We start from the raw sequence: 17,964 nt of genomic DNA on the forward strand, positions 1-17,964 counted from the left end.
ATCTTTTCAGTATATTTGACAAGTCCACTTTCAAATTACCTGAGAATGTAAATGGGAGCAATTAACAGAGGATTTTGTCAACTGAGTTTAGCCATATTGTATTTTTTTTAATTAAGGAAAATGAGACCTCAGTCCAAAGAGGTTTTGTTAATTATCTCTTCAATCAAAAGAACATTTCCCCTTTAAAATGTGGTCATTTAAAATATGTGATGATCTGATGTTGTATGATATGAGAAGTCAAGTCAACGTCATAAAACATTAATTTGCCACAGGATAGAAATTCCAATCAAACGAACCTCATGTACAATATTACTGATTTTATTTACAAGTTTCATGAAGAGAGACACATAGAAAATATCCCTAAGATGGTGCATGTAGAGTAAACCTGAATTAAAACAAACATTCAGAATCCAAAGTACAGTGCAGGAAGTAATGTAAAAAATGAAATTCAGATCTACAGTTTAGTCATGGTCTTATTTCTTTGGATATTTATTTTGCCCACTTTAAATTAATGTCTTTCCATTTGATAAAGCTGCAGAATGACTGATCCCCAGTAGCAGGTGAAATTCATTATGCTGGATCCTGTGATGGACACGTTGAGTCAATTGCATGTTATATGAAATAATGAATGGAATGATAAAAAAGGAACGTTGATATGACCACGTTCCATCAACATCCCTAAACAGACAGGACTGATAATAGCCTTTCCCAAAAAGCAAAAGTAACATATAAAAATGGAAATATTGTTTAAATTGTGTCTCCCAAACAACCCTTTGACCTTTGATTTTCTTCACTGATACATTTGGCAAGATGCAGACATCTCTTTAATCTGTTCATTCACATTAGCTTTATACTTTCAGTTTCACAAAACTGGTATAACTCATTTCAAAGCACAAATGATTGGGGTCAATCTCCTCAGTACATCTCCCCCTCCTCTCTGGTTTCCTCCAGTTTAAGGTCTGTGTCATTTCTGCCCAGAGTGAACAGACTAACTACAGCCATCAAAGCTGCCAGCATCATGACGGCACAGCCTCCAAACATGTGTCTGGTGCCGCTGCCAGCCTCCCCTCCGCCATCTCCCGATACCTCTCCATGGAGGGCCAGCAACCCGAGGCAGGCCAGCAGGTGCAGAGGCACACGGAACCAGGCCAGCACACCAGCCCGCTTCTCCTCTGGGATAACCCTGCCCTGGAGAAAACTGAATGCTGGGAAGTAGAGGCCAGAGGCCAGCTCCAACAGCAGGAAGGCCACGAAGGATTCATGAGGTCGAGGCTGGCCGGCAGCGGTGGAAAAGGTCAGCATGAAGAAAGAGAAGAAAGCCATCAGCACAGCCAGGCAGAGCACATGGCCGGGCTGGAGACGGTAACGAGAGGAGGTGGCTAGGCGGTACAGCAAGGAGCCAACCATACTGGCAGCCATCAGGCAAGAGAAAACTATTCCTAAAGGGGCCCCATGAGGGTCCAGTACTGGGGTCCACAGGAAAACAAAGACGTAGAGGACACTTTCAAACAGAGCTTGCACTCCTCCCAAGAGAATAACTCTCCTGTCTGAAAGCAGGCAGCGTAGCCCCTCTTGGCAGCTGCGTGTGAACCGGGCCTTTGCAGACAAACGTGTCGCACCTCCAATTGAAGTCCCAAGCAGTGTCTGTTTGTCCCCTTCAGGACCTCCTTCAGTTTCTTCCTTGCCCCAGTCTGTTAGCACAACCCAGCCACAGCACGCCAGGCAGGGGACAGCCAGGAGAAAGGGAGCCACCGGCCCCAGGTGCAGCCACTCGGCAAGCATGTTGGCTACCAGTCCCGCTGCAACGGCAAGTCCGTGGTTCCAAGTAGCCGCCTTAGTGAAGGTGCTGGGGATCCACTCCTTTGGAAAATCATGAACATCTACATGTCGGTGCACGTACCAGGATTCAAATGTGGTGGCAAGCAGGGACGTGGACAGACCCCCCAGGACACGGCCCCCAATCAAAACAAAGTAATCTCTGGACAGCTTGGTGAGACAACAAGCTGAGTAGGACAGGCAGAAGAGAAGACATGTCTGTCTGCGGCCCAAGACTTGCGGGAGCCAGCCTGAAATGGGAGCAAACAGAACACAGGAAGCCAGGCCACACACATATAAGATGGCTATTTGGGATTCCAGGAAGCTGTAGTGTCGGTAGAGTTTGTAGAGGTAAGGACCCTGGAGCCAGTCTGCCCACAGAGCCAACAGGTATGCACGGAGGAATATGCTCTGGAAGCGACGGAAGGCCGGGTTGGCTTGTGCGGTTGGGGTAGACTGAGGTGGGGTGAGGCGGCGTGCAGTGACCTCGAGGGCGACACACAGAGCAACCAGGAAAATGATGGCAAGATAGGCAGTCACCAACATGTTGTGATTAACTGCACCCACTTGAGGTCAAACGAGGGGTCTGGGGCTGTTGGCAACTCTCGTCTTTCTGTTTCTCAGCACCTAAGAAGACATGAGGAGAATAAGAAGTGATACAGGTAGAGGAACGATGCTGATGTTACTTTCTGATTCACAGTTTCTACTCTAACAAGTTAAGGACATAGTTTTTGGAAAGAGTGATTGGTAGCAATAACAAAAATAATACTATTTAATAAAAAAAAATTATGCTCAGTAACAGAACAAATTAAGACATACGAATGACATTAAAACAGTTAAAGCCAATGGAACCATGTGTGAACATCCGGAACCATTAATGGTTGATATATTAATTAATTTGTATGTAATACCTTTACAATTAAAAGCTTGTTGATCTCTCTATGAACTGCTCCCTGGGCGTTGTTGCAATAAATGTGTACAGAACGCACAAATTATAAATAAAAAAAAAAGTTATTTAAATTCAGTTGAAAGCTTTAATCCTCTGTCAGATTACCAAAGCAAAACAAAAATGTCCAGATAAAATAATTTAAATCACCCATCCTTGATTTATCTAACCTGGATTAAATTTAACCAGAGAAACTCAAGACTGTTTAAAATACAATTTTTGAAACCTTTATGTATGTCCTTGTTGTTGTTGATCTAGACCTGGGATGAATCACTGTCCACATATGTCTCTAAATGATCGACGAATGAAATATTGAACATTATCAGAAAAAAAAATTCTCACTCCATTTTGCTGATGGCTTTAATATGTCTTGAATTAACATTGTAAACTGACGTTTGAAAATATGTGTGTAATACAGTGGGAATTAATGGAATTATATAGAGATTGTCACATTTCCCCTTGAAAGATGTAGATCTAGAACAGATGTGACAAATAGAGGTCCAGGTGTGAGGTCTGTCCTGTCACAGTGGACACACTGGGATCACTGGACACACTGGGATCACTGGACACACTGGGATCACTGGACATGGGGATGATGGCAGCAGGTGATAGCAGAGTTTTTAATCTGAACCTGCTGTGGCCTGGTTGGAAAAGACGTCTTCACTAACTGCGGGAAGGGTCGTGTCAGAGGAGCGTTTCCTGGACACCTCAGGACGACACTGGAGAATAAGCTCCACTTCTGGTCGCGATATGAAACCGTGTGCAACGAGCTGCGACACAGCTAACCCTAACCCAGGACCTCTTTGTGCTTTAAATTGCTTAAACCCGATGAGTTCTCTTAACACGTCGCTCACAGGTGCACCCTACATGCTACAGCCATTAAGCTAACGCTAGCCCAGAAGCTCACCTGCTACTCAAGTAGAATCGTTGTAACTTGCGCCGCCGTTTAGTTAGTTATCCTCTTTACCCAGTGTTATGCCACATGGCATCTCTTACCGTGTCATTTGACTGCAGTCCCATAGTAGAGACGAGGACCTAAGAATCGGTAACATTACACTTATCTAGCTAACTGATGGTGGAGGATACGGCTAAGCTAGCTTGTCTGTATTAGCAAACAGACACGTTACTTCCGGGATCTGCAGTATCACCAGAAGGTGGCGCTCCTCCATTGTTTTTGTCGTTTGCAGAGGCAGGAGAAAGTTGCTGCGTGTTTCCAGACGTCCCGTGTCCAGGCTTACAGAGGGACACATGAGTCTTCAGGTCGGATCGTTATGTAGGCGGTGCATTGTGGCATTTCTGTAGAGATATGTACAACCTAGTGGGAATTAACTATGTTTTTGGGTGCTATATAACCTGGATTTCTAGTTATGGATGCAAGCGCCCTTTTAAAAACAACTACATTAACATTATAATTCCATGCATGGGTCTGAACCTGGGTTGGATAATAATGTGAATTTAAGTTGCATTACATATTTTTCAGATCCAAGCATACAGAGGAACAGCTGAGTCTTAAGGTAGGATTTTATTTGATTTTCTTTATGTAGGTGATGCTTTGTGGCATTTCTGTAGAGATATACAACCTAATGGGAATTAACTATGTTATGTGCTTTATAACCTGGATTTCTAGTTATTAATGCAATCACACCTTTAAAAGACTACATGCACATTATAAATGCATTCATGGGTATAAACTTGTGTTGGATGATCATGTAACTTAAAGTTGAATCAGACATTCTGATCCATACAGATCCCAGCTACACAGTGCATCTTACTTATTTTGTCTAAAAGGACAGAAAGGAGCGACACAGAAGCAGGATAATACATAATTCAACTTTATATCATTATATCATTTCTATCCAGGAAGAAATATTTACAAATGTACAATATGTGCTTGATCAGCCATAATCAAACAAGCTAACCAGTGAGAGGACTGATCAAATAAGATCCCTCACCCAAAAATATCTCTTGTGTTTGTATGACAAACATTTGGGGGGGCAGAGGAAGGGTGCATGTGGAGTGAGTGCTGGTGATTTCAGGGATTATGCTGGCTGGTTACATCATCCGATAGCAGGAAGTGCGTCAAAGCTATCTAAGAATCCCAACACATAGTCTCCGGTGAAAAGCCCCCCAGGCATGGTCAAACCCCCACCTAGTACAGGAAGGTCAGTACATTCTTCTTTACACCGAACTCATCCGTCCGGTCCATCAATTCAGTCGTTGATACATAGACATTTGGGGTAAAATAATATTTACAGCAACAAAAATATAAACAAAGGAACTACAAAACCCAACATGCATGGGGCATCTCCATCTGCCATGTGATACAGTATATGCAAACAGAATGTTTTGGTGAAATCACATAAATTGCCATAGGAAAATGCGGTTGTCATATTAAAACTGAAGGTGTGCCGAATGTGATCTGGAGGAATGGTCAAAAATGGTAAGAGAATAACTGCATCACGTTGTAAACAAGTGACATTTTGAAATAGTGGTCTCATTCTCATTAATGCAGATGGCATGTTTGTGAAACAGTGATGCACAATTACCTTAATATTTCAGATTTCACTATGTATTATATACAAGTTCCCTTTCTCTTTAAAGACAAACTGAAACACAGTCAATCATCACTTATGGTCCCTAAGTAAGAAACTTGTTTAATAACTGTCTACCATATTTTGACTTTCAGCCGCTGCTGCTTAGTGATGGCCTGTTGATGCTATACGCGCTTAGGGAATAAACAGAAGTGAACTGGCTTTTATTCTTAAGTACTTTGGATATATCGAGCAAATGCACAAGCGATCTGTCCAAAGGGTAATAGTAACTCTACACAATTATTCATTTTCTTACTGGAAGAGTGTCTTTCAAGAGGTGTTGAGGTTAAAGTATATACAAGAGTTTGAATGGGTGTGTTTTTTTGTCCCAAAAACATTGCATGAAGATCAAGGATGTAAAAAATATATTCGCCACTGGCCTCATTCATCCTTTTTGAAAGAGTCTTGTGTCTCCGGTTTGAAGGAAGTCGTGCCCTTGGAAGGTAATATGTGTGTTTTATATGTGGTGCACTGTTTACGCTTGTGTCTGTGTGCAAGTGGCCTGCTCAAGGGTCAATGCGAAAGGCCAAGAGTTTTTCGGAGTGAAAGTTGTTGAGGGTGCGCAGGTCTGGCAGACGCAGGAGGAGTTTTGGGAAGAGGGTGGTGTCATCCGGACGACGTCGGTTGATTAGTGAGCGCAGGGCACGAATCAGACCCTCCTGGAGCTGCTCCACGGCCCACATGTCCAAGATGCCAGAACGGTCTGAAAAGCACAGTGGATGCCAGGGTAAGTGGTTTACAGACACGGGTGATATTTAATTACCTGGTAATTAAATAGTAATTACTATTAAAGCAACCTTTGTCACAGTTTACCTACTCGTAAATCTTACCTGCAGAGACCAGCACCACAGCCATGAAGAGAGCCATCTCATCAGGCTCTAGGCCCAAGGAGCCTAACTTCTCACTGAACTCAAACATGGCGTCCAGCAGGGAGCCCATGCCCAAAGCCCTCAGGGTAGACAGTGGGTACGTTTTTCCATTCAGGAAGGTCACTGTGCGATCCTCAGCATTGAACAAGGTGCAGAACCTCACCATCAGAACCTAAACACAACCAGCAGAGACAAAAACATAGAACATTAAGATATGTTTGAGACAAATATTAACATCAATAATACATTTTGATTTAAGAAGAAGGGGTAATAAATGCCACATGTATCTCAAGCCGTAGTAATCATTTGAAATGTAAGGCGTTACCTGGAAGGTGCCTGACTTGAGCAGCATGACCTGGTCCTGTTGACTAAGCTCTTGAAATCCAGGGATGCCCTTGGCAAACTCCACAACCTCCTTGACAGCAGGAGTGAAACACTGAGAAAAGGATTCCCATATCTCCTGACTCGACCGATCCGCCCCTGATACAGGGCATGCATTGAGAGGACAGGCCTTAAAGAAAGAAAAACAGACATAGAAACAATTAAATTGTTGCTCAAACAAGACATAACTCTGGTTAGTCCTAATCTTATCATTGATATTCTTCCTACACTTACCAGCACTTTAGCTCCTTGAGCTAATTTCCAAGGGCAGGACGGTGGATTTGTGGCATTTCCTGCATTGCGGTAACTGTTGTGCTGGGCAGCGGTGCCGATTTGAGGTGTAGTGCCATTAGACTGGTTGTGGTTCGGATTTGTTGACACAAAGTAGGTGTAGCGATTGTTGTCCACATTGTGGAACGTAGGTTGGTTGTCATTCGGGGCGACCGGGCATATGGTGGCAGGGGCAACAGGGCAAGACTGATAACTCTGGGTGGAGATGGGGTGAGATGAGGCTTGGGGAAAACTGGCATCCTGAGAAAACGAAGATGTGTTGCTGTTAGCGGTGACGTTAGCCCTCTTGGCTACTCTCCCTTGGCTGCGGCTGCTGCTGCTGGTGAAGATGTCATGGTAGGCTCTGGAGATGGCCCCAATGGCCTCTTTTGAGTTGCCCTCATCTGGACTCACTGAAGATGAGTCCATGTCCATGGCAGCCGACTCATTCAGGCTGTTCATGTAGCTCTGCATCTCATCCAGAAGACGCTGCTTCTCTCTCTTAGGGATGCGGCCAAAACGCACAGCTGGTGAAGACACAAGCAGGGAGGACAGATCAGCTACTAGTCATCGTGACAACATGGAGATTAACACTGGACATGCTTTGTGCTCTATTGTTAGACTTTTGAAATGAATGTTATCCCCACATTTCTGAAGCAGAGTAGAGTGTTATTTAAAAATGACAGGACTTCTAATGTAACATAAAGCTAACCATGGTTAAAAAGTTCCTCTTTTCCTTTCCTTATACACACACACATCAGAAGCATGAACAAACGCCTGAAGTTTCTTCTGATTTCAAGGAGAATCACTTAAGTTGTGAGATGAAAAACTTTCCCCAACCGCATCCCCCATCCCCCTTCCCCTTCCCACAGTAACCATCAGCTGGCGAGGCTATTTATAGATCCCCTTCTCCCATCTGCCTCATCCTCTCCTCTATCCACCCCTGTCTCCTTCCGTTCCCACTCGCTCCCTACATCTGTAAGTAGGGCAGTGGGGCGACGTGCGTGTGATGTCACTTGCACTCAGATCGTGAGAGGGTGAAGGATGGGAAAGGTGGGCTCAAAGTGCATGACTGACTTGAAGAGGGCTGACACGAGAGACTTTGATTTGCTGAACGTCAGAGAGTGTGTGTGTGGATGTGGGGTTGCGTGTGCATGAAAGTTTGAGTTCGATGGAGCAGCAAAGTTGAGCTTGTACAGCTTCAAAGACTTTTGCAAGTATAGCACACCTAAGTTTTTAGGTAAAGTTGAAAACTTGCATTGCAGCAAAATAAAGTTTAAAATTCCACTTCAAGTTACATTGAAATATGCATTACCTTAATATGCATAGTTTACATTGCAATGTTTACTAAATATACAGCATGGTCCGTCGATGAGGAAACGGCCAGTAACTTAGTATTAGATGAATACATTTTATCATGTTTAAAAAGAGGAAAATGCAGACTAATGAACTGTTGCTTTAAAAATGTTGCCCTGATTAGACACAGACAGGTGTGTCATAATGCAAACCGACTTAGATATTTGCCTAGAGCCAATGTCACATGACAACCTGGTTTGAAATCAGGCTGTACTATTGCTTGTGGGCTGCAGCAGTTGCATGCGGTTTTCCTGTTTTTGTCTTGGTTGAAAGGGAGCAATAAGGGTTTCTAGGTTGTGGTCCCTAACATTTTCGAAAAAACCCTTTTATGAGGGTCGACCCGACTGATTAATGTCTTATTGATCTGCATTCCGTGCACCAGAAGTGTCGAGCACATGCAGAAATAACACCAACGCCTTTACTAGATTAGGCAATGCAGGGAACTGGATGGTGGAGATAAGCGGAAACAATGCTGAGAGGTAGAAAACAGGAAAAGTACACCAAGTAGGTCACGATGTATGAGTACACTAAAGGCCTAATTCTGCATTGTTTTTCTAGGTCAGTGCAGCGTTTTCTTAATCTGCAATGATACGTGATCAATCAATGTTCAACTTTCAGAGCTAAAACTAGAGGGTGTGAGCGTCACGCTGGAACAAATTCTGTCAGAACCACTGCCTGTTTTTATGCATCCCGTGCCTCATTAATTGCAGTAAGATGTTATATGGGCATACACAAGGTAATCAAGTTGACCCTGTTCCAATTTCCTAAAATAATTCTTGTTTGCTGCAGTTTTCCACATGATAGATAGCTTCAGGGAGCTCAAGGCGCCTCTTCTCATAAATCATTGTCTGAGGGGGAGATGAGAGGGAGCTGAGGGAACATGGTGGGTACATGCAGGAGGAGTGGCTGAACTGAACACGAGCTTAGAGGGAACAGTATTGGGGGAAGATGCTGCAAAGGGCAAAGACATTTTGAAACTTAGGAGAGTGGTACAAGGCCAGATGGTAATCTTTGGCGGTGCGGTGAAACAGTGGAAGGGCACGGCAGCTGCAGTTCTGCTGATAGGGAGAGAGAGTGACTGCGCTACTGGCACGATGACCTCAAAAGACTTTCCGCATTACATTTTTCACACAGACCTACATATCAGTACTGCGCCTCTTTTCCGGCTGCCCTGTCCCTGCTGCTTTGACTAATCAGGGCACTGTGGTATTCTGGCACAACTGCGTGAAGGTCTCTCTTGCTCATGAAAATGTGTCAGGAAGTCTTACCATCTCTTGACATGCCCACAGAGAGGCATTTCTTGAACCGGCAGTGCTGGCAACGGTTTCGGTTCATGCGCATGATCAGGCAGTTCTCATTCTTCACACACATCTTGTAATTGATGTTCTGCTGGATGCTGCGGCGGAAGAAGCCCTGAAACACATGCACACGTGTATATTAATATATGTATAACAGGAAACTAGTTCAGCAATAGCATCATGTTGTTAAATCCTTCCACAGGATTTCTCCCATAAGGGGCTTACCTTGCAACCTTCGCATGCATGCACTCCGTAGTGGAAACCGGATGCAATGTCCCCACAGACTTTGCAAAGCAGGACCATTCCACCTGTTTCTGAAGAACAATAAACAATATTGTTAGATAAGCTGCAATGGGTTTCATCAAGGGATACATCTTTCTGTATGTAGACAGAGAGGAAACACTTACTGGTGAAAGCTCCTGTGAAGCCACATGGCCTTTTTCCTGCAATGGGGTGTGCGTAGGTGTGTTGCGGAGTGGCTGCTACTGAGGGGCCACTGTAGACCTCTGGGAACTGGAACACCATTTTGGAAGATGGGGCTGTGCACTCAGCTGCCCTCTGTTTGACTGGCCCGATCTCTGTGAAGGTAAACTCTTCTGGAGATGAGGGCTGGGAGTGTGAAAGGGGCGACTGGGTCTGGTACCCACTGGACGGGCTGCCGGGGCTGGGACTGTTGCTGCCGGAGGAACCGGCGTACAGGATGACTCCTCCGCCTGCTGCAGATGGAATAAAGATTGGACAACATCAGATATGGCTAAGGAACGATTAAATCGTATAGGTTGACTGTCCGCATTTCCTTAGAAACTGTGCAGCTATACTCGACAAGGTCGGATGGGATGTGATGTAATGTTGAAACCTCTAGGCGGCAGAGAACAGAATTTGCAGCGTCGTTTCCTCATCCTTAGAGTGTAATGGGCGTAATGGTGCCTTCGAGCGGATAAGGGGGGCGCTAAAAATACCACTGGTAGCACAGCAACAAAGCGGGTAGGTCTCCTCCTCCAGAAGCGTTTCTAAATCATCCCTGCGTCATGCTTATGCAGTATTCATACAGGCACCATGTGAATATGTGGACAGTTTGTTCTCTCTCTCTCTGTCGTTAAGCTGTATGCGTTTTCTGCCCCCCCCCCCCCCCCCTCCCTGAAAATTCACTTCCCTCGCATCCTCTCTATCTCGCTCTCTCTCTCTCTCTCGCCCATTTCCAGTCATGCGGTGTGGATGAGCTGAGACACGGCCTCACGTGGCTGTGGGGTCTGCCGCCTCCTCCGCTCCAATAATAGCCGCGCTCCTCTGGCTCCGTGCCCAGCGCCAGCGAACAGCACGACACCTGACCGCCGGCTCACATGCACGGCCTCCTGACACGGTTACTGCCCGAAACCAAAGCAGCCTCGTGTTGACACATGCAGCAATCTGCAGTCAGATCTGTGTTTATAAAGACTCGCTTTGCTGCATACAGGGAAGGCTCCCCGGGCATGAGGTGACACTAAAGTCTCCGCCACCAGCAGCCAGTCAGTCGGGGAATGTGAGTCACGTTTTTGCAAAAGGAAAAGTCTGAACAGGGTTGAGACGGAGTAGTTGGTACCTTATTACAGCTGTACAGTGGAGACAGTCTGACAATTACATGCATATTCAGGTCAATATTCAAATAGATAATAACATTCAAATAAAATGTTTGTTTTTTTTGCATCTTGAAAGTGCAACTAAGAAAAAAATAATTCCCACCATCCAAAATGTAGTCCATGCTACAGTGTTTATACCAAATCCCCCGGTGTTTGTGGAAATCATGTTTACGTGCAGTAGGCTTGTCGCTGTGCCGCCCTTTGCTGCACTAGGTATTTGTTTAGCTCCAATGTTTTGATAATCCCTCCGGCAGCACGTGTCAGTGGATTTGTTGACTCATGCCCTACACAGGTCCAGCAGACTGGAGCCGGAGCCTCACCTTCTTCTTGAGAGCACACATGCAGACAGCGGTGGCCCAGCCTCCCACCACTCCACCCACACACATTGCATGTCCACCTGAAGACTCACATGTGCTGAGTTAATGAATGACCCCTGGAGTCACTGTGCTGTAAGCGGTGTCAATTAACAATCCGTTTTACAGTCTGCTTTCCTGCTGTGAAAAACACGATCACGTGCATGGTGTTACAGTGGAGAAGTCAGTGCAGTTACAATCTAGAGTTTACACACTGGACAAAGCTTCAGTATCCACACATGCAACACAATTATATTCCAATCACCAATCAATTGATTGGTCTGCAGTATTACTATTAATGTAGTAGTTGTTGGCAACAGGGCTGGTCAAAGCCTTTATTGGCCCCCAAGCTGTATTGGATTTTGAGGCTCCCACCAACTTGGCAGTACCATCACTATTGACTATTACCCATGCTTGATCATTTGCAAACACACTGTAAATCTAGCATACCCATAATCATTATTTTATTGGTGCAGCATGTGTTGCTCTGACAGGGGAAGATAATCAAACCAGCTGTGTTAGCTAGCCATTCCAATAACATAATATTGTGGTTTAGTACATCTATAAATGACATATATGTTACATTTTGTCAATTATAATTAGACTTAACCACAAAAAAGCAGTCTTGGGCACTTGCTAGTGGCCACAGGGGCCTTAAGCAGACACTTGTTTGGCTTAGGCCTATAGGTTCGGTTGTGTTTGGCAGTGTGTTATAACATTCAACTTCAAAAGTGAACTTGTAGGCAATGTTAGATGTATTATACTGTTGTATCAATTTCCTTTAGTTTTTGTTTAAGAACATTTAAATTTCTGGTCAATGAAATACATTTCCTAACTTTAGGGGATCTGTCCTCAAATTTGGCAACTTCGTATCATTCAACATATCTGCTGGTTAGCAGTCACAATCATGCTATTGCAGCTATTACAAACTTATCATGGCTTTCTCATGGTTTTTGTTGTTTTTTTGCATGTAAAGTGGTATTTCCCGTGCAGGCAACCACAATGCCACAGTGTGCACAAGACAGCTGAAATTTAGGTCACTGCAGACAGCATTAATTGAGGAGTCAATCGGTCCTCAGTGCCCGTGTAAGGCTTAGCCAACCCGTGCAAGCACTAATCTGCCTGGGACTGGAGGAAGGCAGAGAAACGTGAGCAGTTCACAGGCGTAAGAGCTCTCCACTCCTCTCTTCTCCTTTTCTCTCTTGCCCTCAATCTCTCACAGTCATTGGTCCACCTTGTAATAGGCAGATCCTCTATATGCAGTTACGGTAACTATCTATCTACCCTTGTAATGTTGCGTTTATAATAAACAACCCAGTGTTTATCATGCTGTAAAGGAGAAATAAGTGGCTCTGGCAAATAAAAAGAAGAGTTACAGAATTGTGTGACACTGAACAGCCAATCTGTGAGCACTCTGGTTTTCTCGCAGCGGACTTCATTAACTCAGACTTGTGTAAGTAGGTCAATATCACAGGAACTTGGCAGAACTATATGTGCCTCTGGTATTTCTCCTAACTGACGCTGCATCACACACTGGCTCTGGCTCAGGCAACTATCAGGAGGACCTGTGTTAGACAGTCACAGCTGATATCTATAATTTACCAGCAGCAGCCATGATATAATTTGAAATCTTCAATTTATTATCCGGGTTTTTTTATGGTATGCGTCCAAAATAAGTCTGTCACACGTGGCTGGTCAAAAACGTACTGAAAACATCCGCTTCAGGGAGATGTGATTTCCTCAGGGTGTGGGCAGAGTTTCGGCCATGAACGTTTTTATTATGATAAGCGTGGCCATAATAAGATTTGAAAGCCTGGATTTTTTTTAATGGTCTATGGCATGTGGCCAAATGAAGTCTGTCACGCGAGGCACCAGCAAAGGTGGACCTGAAAAACATCCGCTTCAGGGAGATGTGGTTTCCTCGTGGGGAGGGGGGGCTTTGGACTCTCGAGATGTTTTTTAATCCGCCATCTATTACAGAGGCGTTTGGACGAGAGCAGGGATGTCGTGTTTAACAGCAGGGTCACGTTTCAGCTGAAACGCACACTAAGCGGATGTGCGCGCCCTGAACCCGCAATGGGTTCTGGGTCGACGACAGATGTTGCAGATTCAAAACTGAGTCAGCGTCAACCACATGCCCTGGTCTGTGATTCACAGAGAGAGGAGGGGGAGGAGGAGGGTGATTAAAAAAAGCAATGCAATGGTCGCATGAGGCGGGGAAACGTGACGAGAGAGGAAAAAAAAGTTGAAGCCTGGAATCGCTGACCCACTGACCAAACTCCCCCCCCCCCCTCACCATCACCGCAGGCGGCATCAACAAGGCAGAGTCCGTGAGAGCGGGGGAGGGAGGCGGGGAGGGGCGGGCTGTCTCACGCGTCGCACGCGGCTCTGCGAGGGAAGCCACGTGAGGAGGCTTCTGATGGAGCTCTCACAGGGAAAACACGAAGCTGCGCTCCAGCCAACAAGCCAGGGCTTCTGCAGTCCGCCAGGGGCTTAACACGGAGGGGCCGAATTAAATAGACCAGCGTGTTACGGGTGGTCTGGCCCAGCACCACCAGCAGCAGAACCAGCAGCAGCACCGCCTGCACTGTCAGCCAGCAGCTGCACGGGGTCACCACTGCTGTGACGGATAAGTTCTTAGAGATGCATTCAAAGATAGGATTCTTCTAAAACGGTTTAATCGCAAGTGAATGAAGCCTAATGGCTGTTTTCTTAAAAGCTCCTCTAATGACATGGCAGCAGTTTAACATGGGAGAATGGGTTCCTTGATGTCAACAACCCTTACATTAATTGTCCTGCTTTTTACCAAGACACACTCCTTTGGTTTATATATATATATATCCTTGGCAATACATTTTAAACATTAAAATGCTGTTTGAGTTTTTGATGCAAGCCAAATTCTATCTTTAGTCTATCACTTTTTGACATCCCTCAAACTGCAATGTGGCTATCTTAATCCACACAGTCGTTTATTTTGATGTTGCCCCCACTAATGATTTGTTTGGTCTGTAAATTATGGTTTCCAACTGATGTTGAGGAGGAGTGAGCCAGAGTTAAAAGTCTCTTTGCTTTAAAGATGAGAACAGTGCGGAAGTCGTCCACTAGGGGACTGTCAGAGGAGGTATCAGTGGCAGAAAGTGAACAGTAGGGAAAGTCTGTTTTTATCATCTGACCACAATTCAACAATTATGTGACCTATATAACATAAAAATAGGGCAGCTGAGCAACTTAATGATTGTGTCGAGGAAGACTATATATGTTCATTCTTCGAACTGTAAAGGTTGTAAAAGTTGATGTACATATCAATTGTACTGTTTATGTTTATAAGAGTCAATGGAAGGAATGCATAACAATCTGTTGTCATGGCAGCATGCATCTGCATATGATGATCACCTATGGTACATGCAACACGCCTATACCCTCAACCCAATCATCTCTGCAGCTGACCACACGCACACAGAAAAAACGTATTTTAATCATAACCAATTTATACCTAACCTTAACCTTAGCCCAACATCAATTGGCACCTCAACCAGGACCTTACAAATGATGTTTGGCCTCATTAGGACCGGGCTTGTCTCTACTGGACTCGACAAGGTCGTTGTTCATTCGGGAAAAATGTCCCTAAGAGATGACAATAATGCACACACAAACACACACACACACACACACATACACACACAGGCTCACATACCCACACGCAATCTCATTTTATCTACTGGACTTTATGAGCCCAGCACCAAAGCCATATCTTTTGACAGGTTATTATGATGTTTATGAGCTTTGTTTAGATTCCCACTGAACTCATGAGTGAAATGAAATCATGTGCATTTCAAAAAACCTTATGGAAATATTAAAGGTCCATGAACCAAGTTCAAGGTGGTCACTTATGATAGGAGAAATAAAATGGCAAAAACGAATGCAGCCTTGAAGTCATTTAAGACTGTAAAAATACACAAATAAAATGTTTAATAAAGAAATACAAACTTTCAAATCACCATCTGACTCACCAAGACACACATACTCACACTAAACATCAATAATAGACTAAACAAAAAAGCTCAGCACACAGTCCTCACCTTTATCGCCTAATACTACAGCTGAAAAACCCCTGCGCACCTTACCGAGGTAAATAAAGAGTCATAACCCAGTGAGTGGGTTTAGTGTCGCCCTTTAGATTAGAGTTCAGACTGAGCACTGGGTGTGCCCGTCACCTGTGCTGGAACGTGACCGTCGCTGTTGTAAATGATTCACCGTCAATTAGGAGGAGCAGCCGGAATCACGTTCACCGTTGGCTGACCTCGAGCAAACGCTTCCTAATACCACTTAAAGGATGGGAATCACTTACACACTTTGATGCTGCAGGCTCTTCAGCCACGGCCTTGATAGTAGACACACACACACGCCCATTACACGCAGGGGATCGTTCGTTTATTTATTTATTTCAGCAGTGAGATGATGGAGGGTTGACGGATCGTGGTTACAGCGACAGCCACAGTGTACTGTAGCTGCACGTGAGTTTGTTTTCATGAGGAGGAACAGGAAGTGGCCAGCCTCCCTATACAACCATATGGCTCGGTTCTGTCTGGAGCTGCTCGCCAGTAGCCCCTCCGTGTGTGGCGGCGTTTCAACGCAATGCAGCAACTTTTTTGGGACAACTTTGCCCCAAGTGCCGTAGTTACGTAAACAAGCACAAGTGATAAAATGTCACTGGAGTAAACTCATGCATAACGATAATGTATTCAAATAGTGGTAATCCTGTGAATTAACATTATTGCCAGTGCTACTAATATTTGTAAACATGTATTCACTAATATGCATTCAAGAATGAATACAATTCAGCTTTTTACAGTAATCAAAGTTTTTTTTTTTAAAGACCAATTTTATTCAGTTTGAATATTATATGTAAAATAGGCAGCGCTAAATCGATTTAGCCTTTTAATTATTGGTATCACAATGTATGCAACAATTAATAAATTCGGGCATTATCGTATTATATATGTCAAAATTAGCACTGCTACTACAATGGAGCTCCCATTTACATCTTTGCGGGGTACACCAATTAACAGAAACATCTCAAAAAGAGTGGAGGCTGCATGCAAGTGAGAAATAATTAAAGTTATTCTTACCTCCACCAGGGCTGTTATCCATTCCTCTGGCTGGTGTCGGTGACTTGAGACAAACTTGAGGATAGTCGTCTTCGAATGTCACTGGACTAGAGCAAACGTCTTCTGAAGATAGATGGGAAAGTGGAGAAAAGGCTTTGCGTAAAACACCTGCTAAAAATTGGGAAGAAGCGATGGCAACGCGTCCGGTGCGCGTAAAGATGCTCCTCGGGGAAAAGTGCATGCAGGTGTCAGTGTCTAAGTTCTTCTCCGATAGTCTCACCTCTCTCTGAATACTGGCTGTGTAATGTTGTACGAGCGACGACTAAAAAGAATCTCATGAATTCCAAGAAAGTGGAATCAGCATAACCACGAACAGGGCGTCAGGCGTGACACACACACACCCTCTGACACCAACACCCACATCAATCACGTTTGCAGGTAAGTAGGAAATGTGACCGCCTTGCCGCTCGCTCGCTCCCAACTTGTGTTGTGTCTGCTTGTGTGGGATTTGGCTCAGTCTTTGTATCTCGCGCGGGCTCCCTTCGCTCCCTCTCTCTCCCTCCACGCTTTTGTGCATTTTCATTGGTGGGGATCTGGAGCCGAGGGGAGTGTGATGCGCTTATTCGACCGTGGTATGTGTTCTGCAAAGCCACGCTACATGTGCGCTCTGCATGTGCCGCGGAGAGCGCTGCCCTACTGATACACATTTTATGCAAAGTGCGGAGCGTGTGTTGCAGAGGAATGGAGGGATTGGTGGACGGGGCACATGGACAATAGGCGTGGCTCACCGTGACTGCTTCACTGACAGGCAGTGCTACAAACGGAGGGTAAACACTGAGACATGCCAAACCCCGTGCAAGTGTCAAGTTTGAAGCCCCTGTGCCAGAGGAAACTCTAGATCCCCAACTGGATCCGTTACACGCCAACAACACGCTGTAGGAGTAAACCGCAGACAACTAAACTGGGTCAAACATTGCATGATTGACATTTTTGTCATGTTAAACATTTTAAAAGAATTTCTTATGATTAGTGCGATTACTTGAATATAATAAAAAACTAGGTCAGCTCTGTGCGACCCTGTCACAGGCTCCTTGCTCTGTGAGTTTAACATTTAACATTTAACATTCCAACACAACGTGAGGGAAGCGCCCCCCAGTGGTAAGTCATTGCACTGACATATCAGCAGGATTCTGTCTATCTGTGTCTGTCTGTCGTAAGATGATTACCAGGTCATTTTAAATTCGGGCTAAATAAGTATTCATTCTCTATACAAATTTAATAATTACTGACTTTTAATAAAAGATGTAAATATGTATACATTTTACACAAACACTCAGCATGAGGACATTTTTGAATTGATT

At 44.6% G+C, this 17,964-nt stretch overlaps 2 protein-coding genes across 4 annotated transcripts; both read right to left on the bottom strand.

The window, feature by feature from the left end:
* Nucleotides 1-302: 302 nt before the first annotated feature.
* mfsd5 (major facilitator superfamily domain containing 5) lies at nt 303-3,895 on the bottom strand. Of its 2 annotated transcripts, none has more exons than XM_062392550.1 (2): nt 3,758-3,895; nt 303-2,442 (listed from the first exon to the last, which is right to left on the bottom strand). In XM_062392550.1, exon 2 carries the CDS (start codon nt 2,359-2,361, stop codon nt 916-918), a length of 1,446 nt encoding a protein of 481 aa, XP_062248534.1. In that variant the 5' UTR covers nt 2,362-2,442; nt 3,758-3,895; the 3' UTR covers nt 303-915. The 2 variants fall into 2 exon arrangements, with proteins under 2 accessions (XP_062248534.1, XP_062248535.1); XM_062392551.1 differs by having other exon boundaries at nt 3,669-3,878.
* A 677-nt stretch (nt 3,896-4,572) lies between these two features.
* Nucleotides 4,573-17,607, bottom strand: nr1d4a (nuclear receptor subfamily 1, group D, member 4a). Of its 2 annotated transcripts, XM_062392092.1 has the most exons (9): nt 16,884-17,607; nt 16,625-16,726; nt 9,934-10,242; nt 9,752-9,840; nt 9,497-9,641; nt 6,837-7,399; nt 6,547-6,732; nt 6,183-6,393; nt 4,573-6,055 (listed from the first exon to the last, which is right to left on the bottom strand). In XM_062392092.1, the coding sequence occupies exons 1-9, from the start codon at nt 16,939-16,941 to the stop codon at nt 5,859-5,861; spliced, it is 1,860 nt and encodes a 619-aa protein (XP_062248076.1). In that variant the 5' UTR covers nt 16,942-17,607; the 3' UTR covers nt 4,573-5,858. The 2 variants fall into 2 exon arrangements, with proteins under 2 accessions (XP_062248076.1, XP_062248075.1); XM_062392091.1 differs by having other exon boundaries at nt 16,625-17,605.
* Nucleotides 17,608-17,964: the final 357 nt, after the last annotated feature.

The sequence above is a fragment of the Platichthys flesus genome, chromosome 7 (assembly GCF_949316205.1).
Source record: "Platichthys flesus chromosome 7, fPlaFle2.1, whole genome shotgun sequence".
In the NCBI taxonomy this organism is placed as follows: Eukaryota; Metazoa; Chordata; class Actinopteri; order Pleuronectiformes; family Pleuronectidae; genus Platichthys; species Platichthys flesus.